The sequence below is a fragment of the Heterocephalus glaber genome, unplaced genomic scaffold, assembly GCF_053883595.1.
Source record: "Heterocephalus glaber isolate CG9 unplaced genomic scaffold, H.glaber_assembly_v1.0 deba00001606, whole genome shotgun sequence".
Lineage (NCBI taxonomy): Eukaryota > Metazoa > Chordata > Mammalia > Rodentia > Bathyergidae > Heterocephalus > Heterocephalus glaber.
This window is the reverse complement of record NW_028258377.1, coordinates 8,792,950-8,815,821: the sequence shown is the minus strand read 5'-3', so window position 1 is coordinate 8,815,821 and position 22,872 is coordinate 8,792,950. Positions and strand designations below refer to the sequence as shown.

General features: G+C 34.9%; 1 protein-coding gene across 4 annotated transcripts in view; it reads left to right on the top strand.

The window, feature by feature from the left end:
• Window positions 1-20,811, top strand: part of Dcp2 (decapping mRNA 2) — a 48,191-nt gene extending 27,380 nt beyond the window's left edge. For all 4 annotated transcript variants that reach the window (XM_004836188.4, XM_013077944.3, XM_087194490.1 and 1 more), the window contains 7 exons: window positions 2,602-2,754; window positions 2,882-2,994; window positions 3,077-3,184; window positions 6,593-6,728; window positions 10,048-10,158; window positions 12,207-12,258; window positions 13,943-20,811. In XM_004836188.4, the coding sequence (XP_004836245.1) occupies window positions 2,602-2,754; window positions 2,882-2,994; window positions 3,077-3,184; window positions 6,593-6,728; window positions 10,048-10,158; window positions 12,207-12,258; window positions 13,943-14,106 (837 nt within the window). In that variant the 3' untranslated portion in view covers window positions 14,107-20,811. The remainder of the gene's footprint in view (window positions 1-2,601; window positions 2,755-2,881; window positions 2,995-3,076; window positions 3,185-6,592; window positions 6,729-10,047; window positions 10,159-12,206; window positions 12,259-13,942) is intronic.
• The last annotated feature ends 2,061 nt before the right edge of the window (window positions 20,812-22,872 follow it).

Here is a 22,872-nt window from a genome sequence, read left to right as displayed (position 1 = left end):
CACCTTGTAATATTCTTATTGGGTTTTAGAGTAGCTCCTTCATTAAGTACCCATTTACACATTTTCCATGTTTTTTAAGTGTCAGTTTGTTGTCTGACACTTAATATACGAGTCTTTAGTATATTCTGGATATGAATGTCCCGAGAGTGGATTGTGTATTCCCTTTTGACTCTTAATGGTGTCTTTGATAAAGAGAAAGTTTTATGGTCATTGATAGGTGAACTTTTAAAATATGACAGTTAACGAAAATAAATCTGTCAAGATTGATTCATTAATCAAAATTTGTGTATGTGTGCAAGGCCTTTTTGGTTTTAGTTTTGGTGCGGAGGCTTGAATTTAGGACCTTGTGCATGCTTAGCACATGCTTTACAAGCTTCGCTACACCCACGACAAACCCAGTTAAAGTTGTTTTTAAACCTGGGTGTGATAGTTTACTCCCTTTAATTCCAGTACTCTGGGAGGCTAAGGCAAAAAGGATTACAAGTTCCAGCCAAGCCTGGACAATTTAGTGAGGCCTTGTCTCAAAATTTAAAATGGCTCATCTAGGCGGGGGATTTAGCTCAGTGGTTTCACCGCCTGCTGCACAAGCACAAGGACCCAAGTTCATGCCCAGCACCTAAATAAATAAATTAAATAAATAAATAAATAAATAAATAAATAAAAATGGCTTGTCTGGGGATGTAGGTCAGTGGCAAGGCCCAGAGTTTCATCCCTAGTATGCAAAACAAGCAAACAAACAAAAAAATCAGTTTTTAAGCCATCTCAAACAATAGATTAGACCTTACTTTGAAAGCAAAGGGGGGGAAAACTCATAGACCATTTCCTTGATCTTTTGTTTTAATGGGAATGTTGAGATAGCATTTATGAATCATGAATCTCCATGGTTGATAGTTTAATTATATTGTTTTATGTATATAGATGTCAAGATTGAGAGAAGTGGGAAACCATAAAACCTTAACAGTATCCTGAGCCTTCTGAATTTTACTTTGGGAAAGATGTATTGTTTTGGTATGTTTGAATGTCAGTCATTGTAGCAGATCTGTTTGTATGCCTGTGATACCTCTTGCAGTTATACCTGTGGTATACTTGTGGGTATAGAGAAACAGGGCAGAAGAACTTTAAAAAAATAAAGTATTGAGGCTGAGGATTTAGCTCGGTGCCACCGCCTGACTCACAAACGCAAGGTCCTGAGTTTGAGCCCCGGTACCAAAAAATGTATCATATATCTTCTGTAAGTCTGTCATTGCTAAAGGTAGTAAATGTATATAATGTCTCCCCTTTTCTGAATTTCTGTCTTTAAAATAAACACATTTTTAGTGAACTAGATGTCTGTTAGCTAAAATTGAAAGTGTCATCCAAATGTGTTACTTCCATCTTTACTAAACAACAATTTTCAAGTGAGCATATTCACATATTTCTTAAAATTAAGAACAAAAAGTGTAGCATACTTAAGAATATTCAGAAATGATGAAATGATTTGGGTGTTAACAGTGCAGTTTAAATTGAGAGTCACAAACCAGACATGCCTGAGAGAAGTATGGATGTGACCTGAGGAAAGTAGAAAGACTGTATGGTGATTGAGCAGAGCAAGAGGGAGGAAAACAAAAAGATTGGGTAGAAGTAGCTTTTCTATACCTGTATTTTGAAAGAGATTCCAGACTGTGTATGTGTTTAAAAGTATTATATTGCATAGTTAGGAAGTTTTTTTTTAGTTAGAAAGTTTTGAAACTAGAGCAAGGTAGAGGATGGTCTCCATCATCAGTGATCCTCAGTAGTGTCTAGCCACAAGGATTTTGGAGGTGGAGTAGAGAAAGACAATACAAATATTAATAGAGGGATAATTTTAAAGCTAGAATAAACTAGTGGTATTTTAAGTAAAAGTCCAGTGTGTTAATTAAGCATGGTCTCCTCTGGTTGAAGGAAAAAAGTGAGGGTTAGATGTGACATTAATTCTTGAGATTTCTGTTCTCCTAATCCCACCTCATTCTGCTCCCCCCATCCTTGAAGCACAGCTGAGAATAGTCAATTTTAGATCCATTAATCCAGTTCTCTCTCTCTGTTCCCTCTTTCTCTTGTCAGTCACCATGTACATCTTTTTACCTTTCTTCATTAAGGGAATACCTGTACTTCTCTCATTTCTTTTTGCATTTGAATTTATGCTCTTCATTTCCCTACATGGAAGTGTTTGGGTGATTGTAGCAGTACTTTTGGAATCTGTTCATTTAAATGAGTTTTCATCACAATTCAGTTTTCATGTTTGGAAAATAACTGTATATGTGCAAGACAATTTTTGGTCATATCTTGCTATACCCTTAGATTTCTGGACTCAAACCAATCTCTGTGTGGTCTCGCTTATTGAGAGCCACTGATGTATTCTGACATCTGCTTCCCTTTAATACATAATGGGGAAACTGGCTTGGATATATAATAGGTTTTTCTGTAGTCAGTTTAATAAGGCAGAGGTAGAACTAGGCTATGCATCATGTAGCTCCCTGCTTAGTGTTTTCATGCTTTAATTGCCTGGATATTTAAAATGAACACATTTTAATGAATCAGGGTCTACTCATTAAAATTAAAAATGCCATCCAAATTTATTTCTAGGTCTTTGAAGAAACTGGTTTTGATATCAAAGACTATATTTGTAAGGATGATTACATTGAACTGAGAATCAATGACCAACTTGCTCGTTTGTACATCATTCCAGGAATTCCAAAAGACACAAAATTTAACCCCAAAACCAGAAGAGAAATTCGGGTATGTAACAAATGAGAATATCTGCAGGTGGCTGGACAGTATCCAAATTGAATTAAAATTGAATTGAAAATTCTTTTTTAAGACTCCTCAATAATTATTAACTACATAATTTTTTCCTGTGTTTCAGAACATTGAGTGGTTCTCCATTGAGAAATTACCCTGTCACAGAAATGATATGACCCCCAAATCCAAACTTGGTTTGGCACCGAACAAATTTTTTATGGCCATTCCCTTTATCAGGTATATTTATATTTTTTGAAATATAAAACCTTCATGTTCTGGTGTTTTAGATTTTAAAAGTGAATTTTCAATGTTTACATAGGCCATTAAGGGACTGGCTTTCTCGAAGATTTGGGGATTCCTCAGACAGTGACAATGGATTTTCCTCAGCTGGTAGCACACCAGCCAAAGCCACTGTGGAAAAATTGAGGTAAAGAAATGTAATTTATATTTATGTTTTTTTATATTTAATATGTTTATATTCATATATATTTACATAAATATCTTTCTGACTTTCTGATGTCAGTTTTTAATACAGTAGCATTTTGCTTCTGAAGTTGGCAGAGGTATAAGATTTCTTTTTATGGATAATATTTTGTTACTGGTCTCACAGGTACAGGTTAATTGGAGTTGGAAAGGAGCTTCAGGCATAGTTTATTTTTTATCTGTATGTGTGTAGTGCATGTTTACCTTCCCTGTGAGGACTGGCATAGGTGCATCCCAGTCCCTGCTGTCATTACCTTTCCCTCCTCTCCCTACCCTCCTTCCATCTTTTGGTCCCTTTCTGTTTGAGAAACATGTATCTCCTTCCTTCCTATTTGTTTTATTTTGTTCTTTATCTGTATTTTGTGTTTCTCTTAGAAATCCATGTAATAGTTAAGCTTGTGTGGGTCATGTATTTCACTAACCTTATGGTTTTGAGGTACATTTATTTTCCTACAGATGACTCAAGTTTGCCTTTCTTTTTTTCGTTTTTTTTTTTTTTGGTATCAGGGATCGAATTTTGGTACTTGCGCTTGCAAGGCAGGCAGCGCAACCACTGAGCTAAAAATCTCCGCCCCAAGTTTGCCTTTCTTTATGGCAGAGTACTCCATTATGTGTAAATATCTTATTTTCTTTATTCATTCATCTCAGTGGATATATAGGCTACTTCCAAGATTTAGCTATTATGAACTATGTTTCTATAAACACGTTTCATTGTAATATGATGTCTCTAACTCTTGGGAAAATACCTAGAAGGGGAGTAGTTGGGTCAAACGGAATTTCTAGTTTTAGTTTTTGGAGGAGTCTCCATACTGATTTCCATAGTGGTTATACTAGCTTACATTCTCACCAACAACGGAGAAGGGCTGCTTTTTCCCTGCAGCCTTACCAGCATTTGTTATTTGATTTTTTGATGATGGCCATTGTTTGTGGGGTAAGGTCAAATCTCAGTTGTTTTAATTTGCATTTCTTTAATGGCCAATGATGTTGAGCATTTTTCAACAGTTATTGGCCATTTGTATTTCTTCCGTAGTTGTGTATTTATTTCAGTTGCCCATTTTTTGATTTGGTCCTTGATTTGGGAAGGTCTAGTATTTTTGACTTCTTTAATATATTCTGGATATTAGTCATCTGTCTGAGAAGTACCTGGCAAAAATTTGTTTGCCATTCTATAGGTTGTCTTTTCAATCTGTTGGTTGTTTCTTTTGCTATGTAGCTTTTTAATTTAATATGATCTCAGTTTTGATTTTTGGCACTATTTTTTGTGCAAGCAGGGGAGTTCTGTTCAGAAAGTCTTTGCCTGCAGCTGTGAGTTCAGAAGTTTTTTACCTATTTTATCTTGCATCAAGTGAAATATTTCTGTTTTAACAGGCTGTCTTTCCTTCAGTGTTTTTTCACCCCTTTATCAAATAGTGTTCTCAGAAGGGTACTAACTTATAGATAGGTAAAAAACTAGGAAAAGGAAAAAACCTTGCGTTTTTGTAGTTCCTGTTTTTATCCTGCTGTAGAGAATTGAGTGTCTGAAGGTGGCTGCCAGAGGGATGCTGAGGATGGTGCTGTGTGGGATGCTGACTGGGGATGCTGCTGAGAATTTGTTCAAGGCAGCTGTGAAGACTTGTGCTTGGGTTTCTTTTTTTCATAGCATCAGCTGTATTTTGAATGGTGACTATAAAATGGATGTGAAGCATGAAGAATATTTACTGCTTAGAACTTGATTGTTTCCAAATCACAGGTAGAGAGTAGAATGTGGAACTTCATTAAATATGCATACTTTTGTAATCAGCTTGCTGTAACGTCTCAGATTCAGAGTTAATCTTCACATTTTCACTAATTTAGATGTTGTGTTTTTATTATAGAGATTAAAAATTTTAAATATGAATAAATCACACCTATAATTAATATTCATTTTATATAGGTAGTATTCCATTTTAGTTGGGTTTTATTAGAATAAGAGTTTGAGCTAAATGCTGTAGAATAATTTTTGCCTTTGAAAATTGCTGATTATAATTACCAAACTGTATTTTCCTAGAAATAGGTGAAACAGTATAGAAGAAGTAAGGTAGACAGGAATGCTGCCAAAAAGTTAGGAAATAGTGATGGTGTTTGATAAAAAGTTGTATAAATAATGTTCATCTTTGGGAGAATCTAGCCACTATAATGTGCAATACATTTCCTCTGCTTTTAGTCCCAGGGTTCCTGTTCTTGGTTCATGGGTAAGGAGACAGCAAGAAACCTTTAACTAAATTTCAGGTTTCATACAGATGGCATATTTATTTTTAACCTCTGTGTCATATTTATACTAGTCTCTGTGGTGATGTGTTGGAGGAAATGTCTCAATTTTTTCTATGGAAAAAAATAGACCAAAATTTTATGTAGGTCTTACATGGGGAAGGGGAAGAAGATAATTAACTATAATGTGGTTCTTGGGATCGGTAGCTCTGGCCTGTACTATACATGTACATGGTACTATATAATAATGAGATTTCTTATATGATCAACTACTGCATGGAAGTTAGATTCTTTTGCATAAGAATTGAAGACTGTGTCTTTATTATAATCTCATCATCAATTGTCTTGTACCCTTAATTTTTGCTTTAGAAAATAGCTTAATTTCACAGATGTTCTTATAACATGGATAGGACCCTTAACTGACCTGTGTAAGATCAAATTCCATACTTGAAATATTCTAATAAGAATATGAGGGGTGGGGATTTAGCTCAGTGGCTCCGGCACCTGCCTTGCAAGCGCGAGGTCCCAAGTTCGATCCCCAGTACCAAAAAACAAATAGAATATGAATTAGCCAAGGATTTAGCTCAGTGGTGCCACTGCCTGCCTTGCAAGCGCAAGGTGTCCTTAGTTTGATCCTCAGTACCCCCCCACCAAAAAAAGACAAGAATATGAATTTATGGTGTATTAAGAAGGAAGGTCTTTCAAGTAAATTTAGAAAGAATTATTTTCCTCAAATATTAAAGAATATAATCACTTGAGGAGATGGTATAGATAATTTTGAAAAGTCTGGAATTAAAATATTTATTAACTCATTCAAGAAGTAGTTGGACTGGGGTTGTAGCTCACTAGTAGAGTGTTTGCCTAGCATATGCAAGGCCCTGGGTTCAATCCTCAGTGCTATGAGAAAGAAACTATGTATTCAGTACTTCTCACTCTTCCAAGTGCTGGGGATAAAATAGGGGGCAAAACAGATAAGAATCTCTGCCCCCATGGAATTTACAAGTATCAAGAGAGACAATAATAAGATAGTAAAATATGTAGATTGTCACTTAAGCTATTAGAGTGTTTAAAGAAGCCTAATTAAAAATTTTCTCACCTGATTTTTATTTTTTAAATATCGGTATAGTCGAACCAAATTCCGCCACAGCCAGCAATTATTTCCTGAAGGTTCTCCTGGAGACCAGTGGGTAAAGCACAGGCAGCCAGTGCAGCAAAAGCCATACAACAGCCATTCTGAAATGTCTGACCTATTAAAAGCAAAGGTAAGTGATGTACTTTAAAATTTGTCATAAATTTATATCATTTGTCTTGTTTTTTGGGTCAGGGTCTTGGTAAGTAGTTCAGGCTGGCCTCACACTCCTGGCTGTTCTCCTGTCTCAGCCTCCCAAGTGCTGGGATTACAGGCATATGCCAGCTTGGCTAGATTATTTGTATTTTAAGTTATTTTCAATTGGAGAATTGCCTATTAACAGTGCATTATAAAATTTAATTTTCAGTCTTGTAGTATATGGTGATTCTATAATTTATCCATTCTGGTCTTAATGGAAATTTTGATTGCTCCCAGTTTGTTTCCTGTGTTCTTGAGTATATATTTGAAACAATTTTCTCAAATAATTTATATCTTCGGCAAAAGATCTGAGCGTTAACAGCCAAATTCAGTGGTACGTACCTCTAATCCCATTACTCTGGGAGGCGGAAGCAGGAGGACCATAAGTTCAAGCCCAGATCGAGCAGTTCAGCCTAGCAAGACAGTGTTTGAAAGTTAAAAAAAAAGGGTTGGGCATTTAGCTAGTGTGAAGGACCTAGGTTCAGTCCTCAGTCCTGCTCACCCTGCCCTAAAATATTGTTTTATTTTAGCTTGTATTTGGTATTATCTGTCCTTTTTTTAGTTATCCATTGCATTGCCATTCTTTCACTTTTTAAAAAAATACAGAGTTTAAGCTGGGTGTGGTGACATATACTTCTAATCCCAGCACACTGCTCAGGAGGCGGAAGTAGGATCACAAGTTCAAGGCCACACCCTGTATCATACGACACACACACTGAGTTGTCAAAATTAAAAATTTTATGTGCTTCAGAGGACATTATCAAGAGTGAAAAGACAACTTACAAAATGGGAGAAAATAGTATGTATCCCAAACCATGTATTTGATAAGGGTTTAAAATCCAGAATATATGAAGAATTCCTTCAACTCAGCAATAAAAACCCATCCCCATTGAAAATGGGCAAATGACATGAATAGATACTTCTCAAAAGAAAATATTCAGATGACCAATTAAGTACAAAAAAGAGGTTCAGCATAATTTACTGTTGCGGGAATGCATATCTAAACTGCAGATTCTCATATTTTAGGATGGATAGTAGTAATAATAAAACCAACAGAATGGAAAATAACAAGTCTTGGTGAGACTGTGGAGAATTGGAAGCCTTGTGCATTTGCTAGAGGGAGTGTAAAATGTACAGCAGCTGTGGAGAACGATTTGCAGTTTCTCAAAAAGTCAGACATACAGTTATCATATGACTCGGCAAATCTCACTCACAGGTAACATCCAGAGGAACTGAGGCAGGAACTTCAACAGCCCGATGTATCAGTTTGTTAGCAGGATTATTCTTACTAGCCAAAAGGTGGAAATAACCCACTTGCCCTTTAACAGATGAGTAGATAAAATGATTTGTATACATGCAGTGGACTAATTTTAGCCTTTACAGAATGAAGTTCTGAGACATGCTGCAGTGCAGGTGAAACTTGAAGTGACATAAGGACAGAAAAGGACAGATAGTGTGTGATTTCACTTGTATGAGGTACCTGGTATAGGCAGATTCATAGAAACAGAATAGAGATGATCGGGGTGGAGGGAGGGGGTTTACTGTTTATTGGGTACAGGCTGTTTCTAATGATGAAAAAGTTTGGGAAAAATGAGTAGTGGTACTGGGCATTGTGTCTAATGCAATTGAATTACATTAAAGTGATCGGAGTGACCAAATCTTATGTGTGTTACACCACCAAAAAAAAAAAACCCAAACTGGGAACAGCAGAATGATGCTGAATCAAAAGTATGGTAACATGAATTTTTGAAAGCAATTACTGCTCTAAAATCACTTATTTTAGTAAGTGCTAGTATTTTCTGCACGTAAATAGAACGTAAATGTTTTTATATATTTTTAAATTCTTATATTGTTTTAGACAGTCTTTTTAAATGTTTAATTTTTAAATACATTGATTGATTGTAGTTCTGGGAATCGAACCCAGGGCCTTCATATTGAGCTACATCCACAGCCCTTTTCTATTTTGTAAATTTTGAGTCAAGGGCTTGCTAAATTGCCCAGGCTGCTTTTGAACTTGGGATCCTCCTGCCTCAACCTTCCAGAGTACTGGGATTACAGGTGTGTGCCACCATACCCAGCTAGAGTCAGTCTCTTAAATAGGTGTCTTTGCAAGATCTTGAACTACAAATTTGTTTAAAAAGTGTATTGTGAGCCAAAATAAAGATTTTTCTTTGTAAGTTAAAAAAATATTTGATCCCCGGTACCAAAAAAAATGTTTAAGTTAAACTTAGATTTTTTTAAAAACTCATGTTAAATAAGTATGATAGCAAGATTTTAAACCGTGCTGCATGTTTAGGTTTTATGTCAAATTTTAAAACAATGTTCCATGGGCCAGGGATTTAGCTCAGTACTGACGTCTCCTCCCTTGTAAGTGCAAGGGTCCTGAGTTTGATCTCGGGTACCAGAAATAAATAAATAAATAAATAAAAATAAAAATAATGGCCCAAAATTTTAAAACACCAGTCTTCATTATTATTTGATAAAACAAGATTATTTGATAATGCCTATGTGTTTATTAGTAATTTCAAGTAGATTTTAGGAATAATAATTGATCACATCTGTTACCTACTTTTTTGCTCTAAGAACTGGGGCTGTTGTGCCTCAGCATTCCTTCACAGAGAGCTCCCCTTTGATCATCATGTAGGGTTTTCAAAACTTGTTTTTCTGTACCCTGACTTTTAAAATTTTTATTTTATGTTTATTTATTAATGTTCGAGATTGAACCCAAGGCCTTGTGCATTCTAAGCACAAGCACTATCATTGAGATACTCCTGTGCCCTCATTTAGCATCATAAAATCTATATACAGATATGGGAGGATGAGGCAAGAAATGTGAAGATTCCTGGGAACCATTGTATTTGCTGTTTTATACCTTTAGAGGAATCTTGCTTTGTGAAGCGCTATCTTCTGTAAGAAGATACAGTGGAGCCTTGATTTTCAAACTTGATCAATTCCTGAGAACTGGTTGTAACTCATGTAGGTTGTAAGTCGAAACAGCTAAGATCTGGATGTTTACCTGGGTACACGCTACAGGTAACAGGGCAGATGAATCTTCCATTAACCTAATTAATCTAGGTTGTTAGTATATCAGGCTGGTCGTAACTTGAGGGTCCACTGTACATCTATGTGGTGATTTATGAAAATTTTCTTGGCGTTGCTGACTGACTGTCTGTAAACATTTTTGAGATACATTCTTTTGTGGTTTTTACATTATGCTATAGATTTAAATTTTATTTCTTTTTACGAAAAAACAGAATCAGAGTATGAGGGGAAATGGCAGAAAACAGTATCAAGACTCACCTAATCAAAAGAAAAGAACTAATGGGACCCACAGTCAGCCAGCGAAGCAGCAGAATTTGTTGATGGTAAGAGTTAAAGATCCAGGATGTTGTAGGCAGTCCTTCCTTTACAGAAGTGGAGCAAGGTCATTGTTCCAGCACATTAATGTTGTTGGGTTTGTGCTTGTTTTAAGTGATACAGTGACTGGATTTTTAATGGAAGTAAATTATGTACCATTATATTCATTCACTAAAAATCTCTTTGGCCACTCTTAATTACAGGTTTGTAACATGCCAGTTTCACATCTTATTTTTTCCTTTTATACAATTATTTACTTTTCGAGTGAAAACAGATTCCTTCTAGTTTTTTGACATTCCATTATATTTTCATTATTTTGAGTATGCTGTACAGTAGCACACCAGAACTTCTTCCATCTTGCTGCTTCTCCCTAGTTTCTGGTAACCAGCATTCTAATCTGAACTTTTATTAGATCAGCTATTTTGTAGCTATTATTTTTAATGAAATTTAAAATTTGAGAGGATGTTGCAGTTACATTTTTTATTTAAGTTGATGGAGTTCAGAAAATTAAAAATAAAACACAGTGTCACTGTCATTAGACTAGGCCTAAACACAAATAGTTATGAACATTTTACAGCATTTTCTTTCATTCTTCTATTTAGTGTGTGCTCTAAAAAAATAATATCCTAAGTGTCCTCACTAATCTCTTCTATAAATACTAATATTTGTATGTTGGAGTTTTTTTGATAGTTTCATTTCTTTAATAAAGTAGACAACAGTAACTTCAAACTTTTAGCAAAAAATATTTCATGTGAATTCCATGGTTGATGTTTACTTAGCTTGGGGTATAATGACACCATCCATTAACATATTAGTATAGATCCTTTTATTTCACTGTACTCTGATAAAAGTATTGAAAAGAACAAAGACAACAATCTTAATAGATGATAATAAGTCTTCTGATAAAATTCAACACCTGTTTCTAAAAAAAGCTAGAGAAATCATTTCTTAATGATATTGTATAAATGTTAATTCTTCTCAAATTAATGTGTAAATTTAACTCAGTATCAAGATCCTTGTCGATTTTGGAGACACTTCACAAAAGACTCAGATTTGTCTGGAAAAACTTGAGTAGATTTTTAAAAGTTAGAGAAGTATATGAACAATTTATAAATGAGTGACTGATAAACATTAAGTGTTATACCATATGTGTACTCAAAGAATTAAATTAAAATGGGATACACCATTTTTCATCAAGTAGGCTAACATAAAAAGATTTTACAGTATTGGTATATTAGCAAATCATAATTACTAATTGGTTAGAGAGGAGCTGGCTACATCAAAAAATCTGGAAAAATGCTTATCTCATTTTCTTGGAAGAGAAATTCAAAGAATAGTCACTGTCCCCTTACTCTTCATGATAATGAAAATGTGGAAATAATCTATCCAAGAGGATGTTGATAAATGTAGTGTTGTGAATCTGTGCAATAGACTACCATGCTACCATTACATTAGTAAAACTGACGATGTATGTGTGTATTTATTGAAAAAGTTCAAAACCTATTAATATTTATAAAGGTAGAACTGCTGAGGATGTAGCTTGGTGGCAGAGCACTTGCCTAATATGTGGGAGGTGCTGGGTTTGATCCCCAGCACTGTAAAAACAAAGAAAAAAATATAGAACAATGGTATATATTCTTTAATTCCATTTCAGAGCTGTACAGTTTTATGAAACTATAATCATACATACCTTCATTGGAAAAATAAACACTGCAATATTGATAGTAATCTGTGGGTTGAGAAGTATAGTAAGTAATTTTTTTTTCTGGTTCCTCTGTGTAATCGAAACCAAAACGTTTGGCCGGGGATTTAGCTCAGTGGTTTCACCGCCTGCTACACAAGCGCAAGCACCTGAGTTCGATCCCCGGTACCCAAAAAAAAAAAAAAAAAACCAAAACGTTTTAGGCTTCAAAAGAGAAACCCTTGTGAAAAAATAGAAATGGTGATTTTATTCTTGTTTTAATTTTTTTGTTGAGAAATCTGATACTATATCTTCTGATTTTTTAATAAATGAAAATAACTGGAGTCTGTTGTGTGTGTCTGTGTTTTTAAACAGAAATGTGAAAAGAAACTGCATCCGCGAAAACTTCAGGATAACTTTGAAGCAGGCAAGTTAATTTGTATTTTGTAAAAGTCTGTCATGTGGGATTTGGTTTGGTTACCTAACAGTGACTTTTTAGCGGGGTTTGTTATGAACTGTGATAGTTTTTTGTTTTGTTTTTTTTGTACCGGGGATCGAATTCAGCGTTTGGGAGGCAGGTGACAGCACCACTGAGCCCATGAACTGTGATAGTTAAGCAGGAAGAGTTGCATATGTTTTGGAAAGAGTTCATGTATGTGGAGTTATCTAAATGTGAAACTGGTTGAAATGAATTCACTTAAACAATCATGATCAAATTATTTGCTCTTTGTGCTATTTTGTGACGGTCAAACCTTGGTGCTGTGGATGAATATTGTAAGAAATTTTGTATGGCTTCAGGCAGTGGTGGCGAACCTATGGCATGCGTATTTTTTTTTTTTAAGACAAAAGTTACTAGGGCCAGGGTTTTAGCTCAGTGGTTCCGACACCTTCCTCGCAAGCAGAAGGACCCGAGTTCGATCCCCGGTACCAAACCCCCCCCCCCCAAAAAAAACCAAAAGTTACTAATGTATGAGTTGTTTTTTCTAAACTAAAACCTCAGTATTCAGGTTTAATTGTAGCATTGGCACTCTGCAATAAACAAGGAGGTTTGCAGTTTGGGCCCTCGTCTCTGAAAGGTTCGCCATCACTAGCTTAGGGAGAGTAGAAAGAGTCAAGTATTGTAAAGGTGAGGAAAGCTCATTCTCACATGTATGTAAGGGGAATGCTGAATTCAGAAGGAAACTTGTTCTCATTTTGTTGAGGTAATGAGACCAGCTTTTTAAGGTGATACCAAGGATAGCTTTTGTTACAATGATACTTGCATTTGCTCCATCTTGGGTTATGAAGGGTAGGTATTTTTGATTTGGAAACTAATCCTAATGAATGTAAAAAGTTTTTTGGTAATATTGATTTGATAGATGTCAGTTGAAAGTACAGTATACTCTTTTTAGATACTATTTTCATTTACCACCTTGGTGGTAGGGAACACGATAGGCTGATTGCTTCATGTCATTGACATATGATCAGAAATCTTTTATTTTAACAGAATCTCTTTTAAAATGTAAAAGGATTCTTTTCCTGGAAAGCCTCATTTCAGACTTTCTTTTTTGCTGTACCCAGTTGGAATCCATTCCAAACATGCTTTCCCGATCAGGTCCTTTTTTCTATTAACTAAGTAAAGCCCAGATTAATTGGAGGTTTGTTGTGTTGTGATTTTGAAAACTTGGGTTTTTCTTTGGTTTGATATATTGAAGACTTGGTCAACTTCAACTTTATTTTTCCATAATTGTCATCTTTACAATTCTTCCAGTGTAATTGTAGTTTTCAAAATGCTTTCATTTTCACCTCTGCAAGAATGTACCATTATTTTGGCACAAAATGCAAATGTAAGAGGTAAACTTATGCCCATTTTGAAGGCAAAGGAATGTCAAGGGTCTTACAGGCTGAAGTTAAGGTTTAGAATGTTGAGGTAGAGAAATAAGTTATAGGTCAGAAATTCAATCAAGTACTAGTTTGGGGAAAGGAAAGTATCTTGGTGTTTCTGCTTTAGTTTAGATTTAGTTGTGGAAAGATAAATATATATATACTATATGCATTTCTTTGTATCAGAAGGTGAAGGGCAGTATTTGATTCCTAAGTTTCTGAGCACATTTATTTTGTTTTCTAAGCAGATGCTGTATATGACTTGACTTGCTCCGTTGAAGACCACTTGCTAGAACATCCAGAGGAACAATCTGTGGCATGTAATGGACATTGCAAGTTCCCCTTTTCATCCAGAGCCTTTTTGAGTTTCAAGTTTGACCACAATGCTATAATGAAAATCTTGGACCTTTGATACCAGCAGATGTATTGTAGAAGTCTCAAGATCAGAGGCCTGTTGCATTTGAGTGGGTGTCTCCTCAAGCCTTACCTTTCTCAGGTGTTTTAAAGAAATGCAGGGAGGCAGTGTTTCTGAAGAAATTTTTTTTTCCAGAAGAGAAAGTAGAAATGAGTTTGCACTGTAAATGCAGTTATAACCTTTTAATCCAGTTTTACTTTTTCAGTATTTGGAAGTTTTAAGTTGCTTTTTTTGAGGGCATTTATTTTGTGTGACTGTGGGTCTTATTTTGTATTCTGATCAAGAAAATAGTATTTGAGTCATCAGTAAGTAAGTGGCCAAGTTAATGGGAAGGTTTCGTCTACCCAGTACAGTGATTACAATAATAGTTTACTTATATGAAATTTCAAAAGGAAACTTAAAATACCCTATTAGTAAATGAATATAAAAGTGAAAATGTCATGCATGTCAAGATTACACCTCATCAAGAGGGTAGCATTTTGCTCATTTCTCTGTGTCTAACCATTGAGGCTCTCTGGTACTCTGGCTTGGAGTTTTATTGAAAGAATTTATTTAGAGCCAGCATCTGTGATATAATATTCATGTGCAAAATGAACTCTTAGTACTTCATAAACACACAGTCTGCAGCCTGATAGGGATCATGTTGATGTGGAGTTGATGCTGTAATTTTGAATCGTGCTGCATGCAATCAGTAAACCTGTGAATGCTGAAGCAGAGAGCATGGAGCCAAGACTCAGCAGTCACTTTGGGTCATGTCTTTACCATCTTGCCTCCAACGCTTTGGTATTGTACAATGATTTTGTTCTTGTGAAAATTTCTTCCATATTCCAGTTGTGTAAATATGTAAGGAAAACTGACAATATTAGTTTTACATGGCATATCAGTGTTGGTCTATAGAAAATGGTGTTATATTGGTTCCAGTTTGCAGTAGTGGTAGAGAATGACATGCTTTATTGGCATCTGAGGCCCCAGATGATGGAGTCAGAAGAGATGGGATGTGCAGTTTACCCATGGACAAATAAAGCACTTCACTAGGGAGAATCAGAACATGGAAGTAATGTACCTAACTCAGTCCTAGGAATGTATTTTGCTCCTTCAGGGTTCTTATATCCAAGTAAAGATGGCAATGACCATTTTAAGAAGGGTTTCAGCTATGATTAAGGACAATCACCAGAGCTTTAAGGAGGCATTACTTTTTTTGGCTGCATCTGACCTCATTGAAGATACTTCTTGGGGGAGAGGGGGTGGAGTGTTTGACGTATGTGTGTGCAACTGTCATGTGAGTTTTAAAAATCTTTTTATAAGTGGTATCCACAGAATATATCTCTGCTTATAAATGTTACTGCAGAATTCTTTATTCTATATAGGTAGCCTACTTAGCCCTGTGGGACTTTTAAAAGAAGGGCTATCATAAGGAATTCACTTGGTATTACTACTTTGCTTTAGCTTTTAAGTGACTCGATTTTAAAGGAGAAATTTTATTTATTATTGAAAGTGTCACTCTTGGTGCTAAGCAGAATTCATAATTATGGTTTGTTTAGAATTATGTTATCCATAATCCTATATCTTTTAACATGACTAATTTGTGAATCCCGTGACCTGTGCTTTTTAATGCATTACATGATTGCATTTGAAAGTTCTTTGTTCTTTTCAGAAATACAGCTGCTTTGCTTGGGTCTCCTTGAGCCATATTTATAGTTGGTCCCACCATTCCAGATTTCTGTTAAATTGTTAAGGGAATGAAATACTAGTTTGCCTAGCAGATGAATCATTTTCAATTGTTTACTGTCGTCTAAACCATTTAATTTTTAGGGTTTATTTTTTTAAACATGTGACTTTTTTTTTCTTATTAAATGAGTACTTTTGGTCAGTCTTTCTGGTGCCTGTAGAGTTAGATTTTTCAGCTCCCAATACTAAAGAGCAAAAGAGATTAGTTATCAGAAGTGTGGTTTCTAATATGGTTAAGTGTTTTGAAGAACCAACAAATTATCTTTTTAATTACAATAGTTATTACTGTTGTGCTGCTTCATTTAATGCACTGTGGAACAAAATAAGGTTATGGTTGGGATGCAATTATGATAACTTTAGGCTTTTTACTCTCTTGACAGGTTGAGATTAAACATGTTAAAAGATGAGTTAAAGTTTATGTACATGATGTGACTTAACTATGCAGAATAAATGTTTAAGTGGATGTACCTGGTTTATGTACATCTGTTTTACTTCTTTTCGGTGTTTAGGTTACCTTGAGGTAGGCTATGCTTAGCACAAGACTAGATTTTTTTCTTTGAAATATTTTACCATGGTTTGAGGAAATTGTATGCTAAAGAAGTATGCTGAATATGCAATAATGTACTTCTGTTGAGTGCTGCATTTTAAGAATCTCAAGAAGAGTAGTTAGGGCTTCATTTTTAAAAAAAATTTTTTTGGTACTGGGGATTGAACTCAGGACCTCACACTTGCGAGGCAGGTGGCGGAACCAGTGAGCTAAATCCCTGGCCCATGGTTTCATTATTTTTAATGTGTTTGAGAGATAGGTCTTTAAATTCTTGTTTTTAAATGTTCTTCTGTTCCAGCCATACATGTTCCAAAGTGCAGTGCACTGTGAATCTTGTTTTTTAAAATTTTGTAGGTGCTTTTATGTTTAACTTTGATGCATAGGCTGTTAAATGAATTGTTTTTGTACTAAATCATTGTAATTTAAACAGTAAGGATGCAGTTTACATGCTTTCTACAAAAAAAAAAATAATTAAGAAATAGCAGATGGTTTTAGGATTTGATGCCTTCCTGAGACCTGAACATTTGGAGAGGTCTGGGAACTTAATAGATCTTTGGTAGCAAAGGTGAAATATAATTTAAAAATTTAAGTTCAAGTTTCATGTTAATATATATGTAAAGGATAAAGCCTCTCAATGCTGTCAGGATTTTTGGTTACTGCTTGCTGATTTGAGCTTTTAATATCATTATTTTTGTATAAAGTATCAGTAAACACAGATAACAAAGATACGTAAAAATTTATGCTACATGATTGGCTCGTACTTTTTATTTTGAAGTCTTTAGTACTTTGTATTGTCAAAAAGAACTCAAATCTAAATGAATGACATCCTTCTACTGTAGGAATTAAGTTCCTCTATGAAATTCAACATTGTGTTCTCTAGAAAAGTTAATCAGTTTGATGTCCTCTTCCCTTACTGTTGCCTTTGTATGTATCTCCCCCTCTTTTGTCTTCAACATTTACAGTACTTAACAGTAAGAAGAGCAAAATTAATTACAAAAATTGGAGTTTTTGCCAAGTTTTTCTTACTGTGCTACCTCTCGGCTTTTTAGCTTTCTTTGTACCAGCAAACCTCCTTGCTCAGAGACTTTGTTTTGATTCATATTCATAGTTTTACAGTCATAGCTATGATCATTAACACTTGGTCTTTGTGGTTTTGATTATCTTCTAGCTTGGAGAAGGATCTCAAATGTATTATTATAACTTTAAATTAATGATGAGCAAAACAAACCATTTTGTCCGAAGGTATCTTTTACCTTTATAGCCTGTCTCTGGGTCAACATTAGTAAAACAACAGTTACGATAAATTTTATTCCTGACAGCTTGGTGAAGCCTGGGTAGAAGTTCTCATTTATTATGTCCTAAGACTTTAAAGTGCATTAATACAGTTGCCAAAAATTTTGAAAATAAGCTTATGATGGGTTTTTTTAGCATTTTTTTTTCTTCCTAGAATTGAATTACTCTTGAGGCCTGTAACTCCTGGCCCAGAAGGCAGCAGGTTGCAGATGGGCAGTACAAGCTTGATCTCCTGCTTTCAAAGTAGTGTTCTGGAGTTGAAGTTTCAGGAAATAATGATAAATTATTATTTTAGAACAAAAGTGCCCTGAAAAGAGAAGATAGCCTTAGTTGTGGAGCAAAGAGTATAAAGGTATATCAGCACTTGAGCTGTATAATAACACCTGGTCATTGCCTAGTTTTAAGCATAGTCTGATATATATGGTGATTGCCAAATATTTTCTAGCCCTGAATGAAGTTATTTTTTTCTAGGTATGATTGCCAAGCAATCCAGTGAATCTAAAGTAATTTTTCTCACTTAAAAACCAGTGTTTGGGAGTCTGTTTCTTTCTGTGTTGATAGCCACAGAACTAAGTCTAGCCACTGTGAAGTGGCCGATAGCCCAGAGCACACACAGCCGGGTGTGTGGTAGCCATACATTTGTCCTGAATGGTGACTGATTTCTTATCAGCTACTTTCCTTGTGACAAATTGCATTTATTATTCAAATAGTAGTCTGTAGGGCTGGGATTTAGCTCAGTGGTTCTGCCGCCTGCCTCGCAAGTGTTAAGTCCCGAGTTCGATCCCTGGTACCCCCCCAAAAATAACCAGTAGTCTGTAGCTCTAGAAAAATGAAGCTCTCATGAATGGGACTAGACTTACTGCTCATATTCCAGCATGTACAAAGAAATGTTCATAATGGAGTTTACTCTGGGTCCCCAGATTAATTAAATCACCAATAAAAGTTTAGGTCTTCTGCAATTATCAGAAGAGATAGTTTAACCATATTAACTTGAAAGTACAATGTAAAAGAAACTAACCTTCGTAAGATGTTGCATTAGTTGAGTGATATTACTTAAGGGTGCTCTGAGGACATTGAATGCAGAAATCAACTGTGGGTTGTGTGACTTTTCTCTTTAGTGTACTTCACTCTAAGAGTTAAGGCCCTAAATATATATTTTGGAGGCACACAGTTGTTTGTTTTTAATGACCAGTCTTTTGAGTACCATGTTTAAAGACTTGTTTCTTACCCTTTTTCTTAGTTTGGCCAGGAAGAAGCTATTGAGTCTTGTTTTTATGTTTTGGTTTGGTTTGGTTTTCCTGATTTGTTCCTTTTGGGAATACTCTGGTTTTTCTTTTGTCTCTGCTACATCCCTTTGGTGAATCCATCACTGTCAGAATTTGCAAGTAGTGATTTGCCTTCTGGAGAAGGCAACTTCACTTTGACCCTGGGAACACCTGTGTTCTTCTGACTCAGTGTGTGGTCAGCCTAGTTTGCTGGTCTTTGAGGGGTCTTCTTAGGATAGTGGACTTTTTGAGATAGAAGGTAACATTAATCTACTTTTAATGTAGTGAATCCAGAGTTCTAAATATATAGCTACAGACTGGCAAAATATTTGGGGCACAAGTCTACATTGTAATTTCTCAAGTTTTAAGAAATTAATGCATGCTTTTTTTTTTTTTTGGTATCAAACTCAGATCCTTGCGCTTCCGTAGCAGGCAGTGAAACCACTGAGCTAAATCCCCAGCCCATCGCATGCTTTTTTGATATTTAGGAATAAACTATGAACTGCAGCAAATGAAAGCAAAGTAAAGGTTCTCAGCTCAATGAAATCTAGAAAAACTTTGGCAGTTCAGTTGATGGCAGACTTGCGTTCTTCATGCACTATTATGGTATGCACTGGTAGAAAAGCACACAAGACATATCTGCAAGAATCTGTGCATTTCACTGCTGTCCTAGGGCACTGCTGTCTCTGTGTTCATTTTAGGTTTGTGTTTGGATGTTGCACAAATAACTATGAAATGTCAAATGCAAAATCTAAAGAAATAAGACTTTAATTTTCCTTTTCATTTAAAGTTAGGACAGGAGGTGGCTAGTCTCACTTCCACTTAACACTATTCAAACAGAAAAGGACAATAAACCATGAATATTTTGATTTACATATTTTTCCTTATATTTTTGATGTTTGCTTATCGTAAAACTATTGTACTTTCAAAAGATCATCTTTGTTAAGTATTGACTTATCCTAGATCTATATATAATTCAGACTTAATTTTGTATTGGCTTTAATGAAACTTTAAAACCATCTAATATTTTAGAGTGATTAATCAAATAAAATAGTTTATGTATTAGCTAGCTTAAGTGAAATATCTCTTAAGATTGTTTTTCATCTAACCAAAATAGGGCATAGTTTAGTTTGAATGGGAAAGGGAATAATTGGTTTTTTAAATTCTGTGCCTATTTCTAGAAGAAGATTTGAAGTGACTTTTTTTACATTATGCTGTGAAGAGTAGATAATGTTTATGGAACATAGTCTTAAACAGTTCGGGAGTAAGTTTTAGTCTGAAAAATAGATGTTTATGCTGAGTTATGTTAAGTGAGTTATTTTTATTTGTGATATACAAAAGCAGGAAGATAAAAATTGATGAAGTGGTTTTTCTAAAAATATGAAAAATAAGTATGAGAATTGACTATATTAAGTGGAAAAAAAATGAACTTTAGAGTAAATGTGATATTTTGATATATTTGTAAAGTTTATTTCTCCGGTAATTATTTTTGTCTTATGTGAAATCACTTAAATTTAATTTTTGCTTAAAGTTTTATTACTTTACCTTGGAGGGCATTTTAATGCCTGGAGAAAAACTGTAAGTAAAGTCTTTTAAGTGATTCTGTCTACAGTAGTTTTATAAGTTCTTGCTGCCTTTCTTAGTTGTCAAACACAGCCAAGAAAGAACCCCAGAATACCTGTTAATAAGTTCAACTTGTAGTTAGAAGAATTGAAACCTTTGAAACATATGTTGTTTCTGGATTCATTACAGTGGTACAGCAATAGCTTTGTCTTTTTCCTTCAGTGTTAATGAAAGGGGGTGAGGACTGATTTTTAACCTATCTTGGGTGTAACTGTCATAAATAAAAGATTTCTCGTGACTCATGTTTGTGAATTGAAATTTAAATGTTTGCAAGAACATTACACTTCCAAAGACATGGAGATTGTCAACTGTGCTCTCCACTGAGAAGATGAACGAAATTTTTGTACTTTAGTCTTTTGTAAGCTTTTTGTTGTAAATAACATCAGTTTAGAAACTAAAAACCTCCTTTTATAAAGTAGAATTATGAAAAGTTGATCAAATATTGGCTTATTGTATTAAAGTTAGGCTATTTGTAATGCAATAACCAATAAAATTGGCTACTTGGGTAGTTTTAGTTACCATCTTAACCTTATTTCTGGTAGTTCGTTGTTATTGTGGGTTCTTACTTGTATTTTGGTTACCATCTCTTTGGACTAATAAAAAATGGTGAATATGATAAACAAATTCTAACAGGAAGAAATATTAAAAGGTAATCTGCCTGAAAATAGAGAACTGGTTTGTATTCCTTACCTTAACGGCTTGATTGGTGCTTTAAAACAAGATTATACAGGAGGGCTTAAGATGTGAACTAGATATATAAAAGGGAGCAATTTTTAAAAGTGTACTAGCACCAGGCTTCCCAGTAGAATGCTGCTTCTCCTTGGGTCCCAGGGGAAACAGCAGTACTGTATTTCTTCTCTGTTAAGAGATCTCTGCTCTGATGCTACAGGACTGGAGTACTATCCTTTATGGTTTTCTGTTGTGCCGCAGAAAATCGACATTGTAGCATTCTTTCTGTCAGACAGGATGCCATCTTGTAGTTGAGTTATACATGACTCCCTTGTGCTTTATCTTGCCTGTTTCAGTAGATAATTTCCCAGGTATGCCAAGTTTGAAAAAGCCAAATGAAAGTTCGTGATAAATGAGGTTTCTTTGGCTGTTTGTGGTTTGAGCCAATGCCTTATTTTTAGCTCCCTGTTTTGACTTAGGGCTCCTGATTTAATAAGTATCGCAGGTTTGGTATTTACATGGATTACAAATTGGTTTATTGGAAAACCGAAATTACCCTTTAATTAAAACAGTACAACGTGGAATTAGAAATATTTATTCAGAATATAAGAATGTTTGTAAAATATTATAAATGTCTCTGTATAAATAAATGGAGTTTTTTTAAAAAAAAACAATTCTATATCAAATAAGAAAGTAGCTATTTTACAGCAGCTAAAACTAAAGGCATCTGGGAACATTTAAAGCATATAAGTGAAGAGTCCAAAAAATTAATATAGTACAGTGTTAAGTAGCAACTTTAAAATGAGACTTTCAATACAAACAGCAGAACAATACTGACAAATGCAAATGCAGACGTGTGCTTTAATAACTAAGTACATTCAAGCAGGTTTTTCTAGTAATTCAAGTGGTATAAAAGCACATTTTCAAATAGGAAACTTAAATCTCAGGCAAAGTAAGTCTTGACAAGTTAAAAACTTTTTAGAAATGAAGTGAACATGTTTCATAATTTTTGAATTAGGTTGAAACAAAAGCAGATTATTAGGGGCACTCACTTATACTTGGCAGTCCTGACATGAACACTGTAAGTGAATACTATGAGTTCTACAAACAGAACATCAGTTTCCCACAAGTTGATCTGGAAAAAGTGCAAAAGTGAATGATAGAGCAAAAACTGTTTAAGCAGGGCACCTGTGTCTGTGTGAATGTGGGGGAAATAACTATATAAGTTGCTCTGTTCTGCTGAGCTGATACTTCAGATGATTAGCAGATAAATGACTGAGAAGATGAAAACACTACTAGTCAAGGATGTGAGTACCAATAGCAAATTGTTCTTTCTGGGACTGAATGGTATTTTTTGTCTTGTGAAAAATCTTACTCAGAAGTAATGTGGTAGAATTAAATATAACAACCAAAAATGTAACAGTTGTCTGCATGTGAAACATGAACTACTGTACACTTTTGTACCCTTTTCCACTTTTTATATTTTAATAGCAACTGAGTGCTCAGTAATGCTGCAGTGATAACAGCCAGCATATTAACTGGTAATTCAGGTTCCATTTCTAAAGTTACTTTGCAGCAAAGGCATCTCAGTGAATAGAGAGAGTAACTTCTGCGTAGGAAATAGGGTACTTCAGAAGG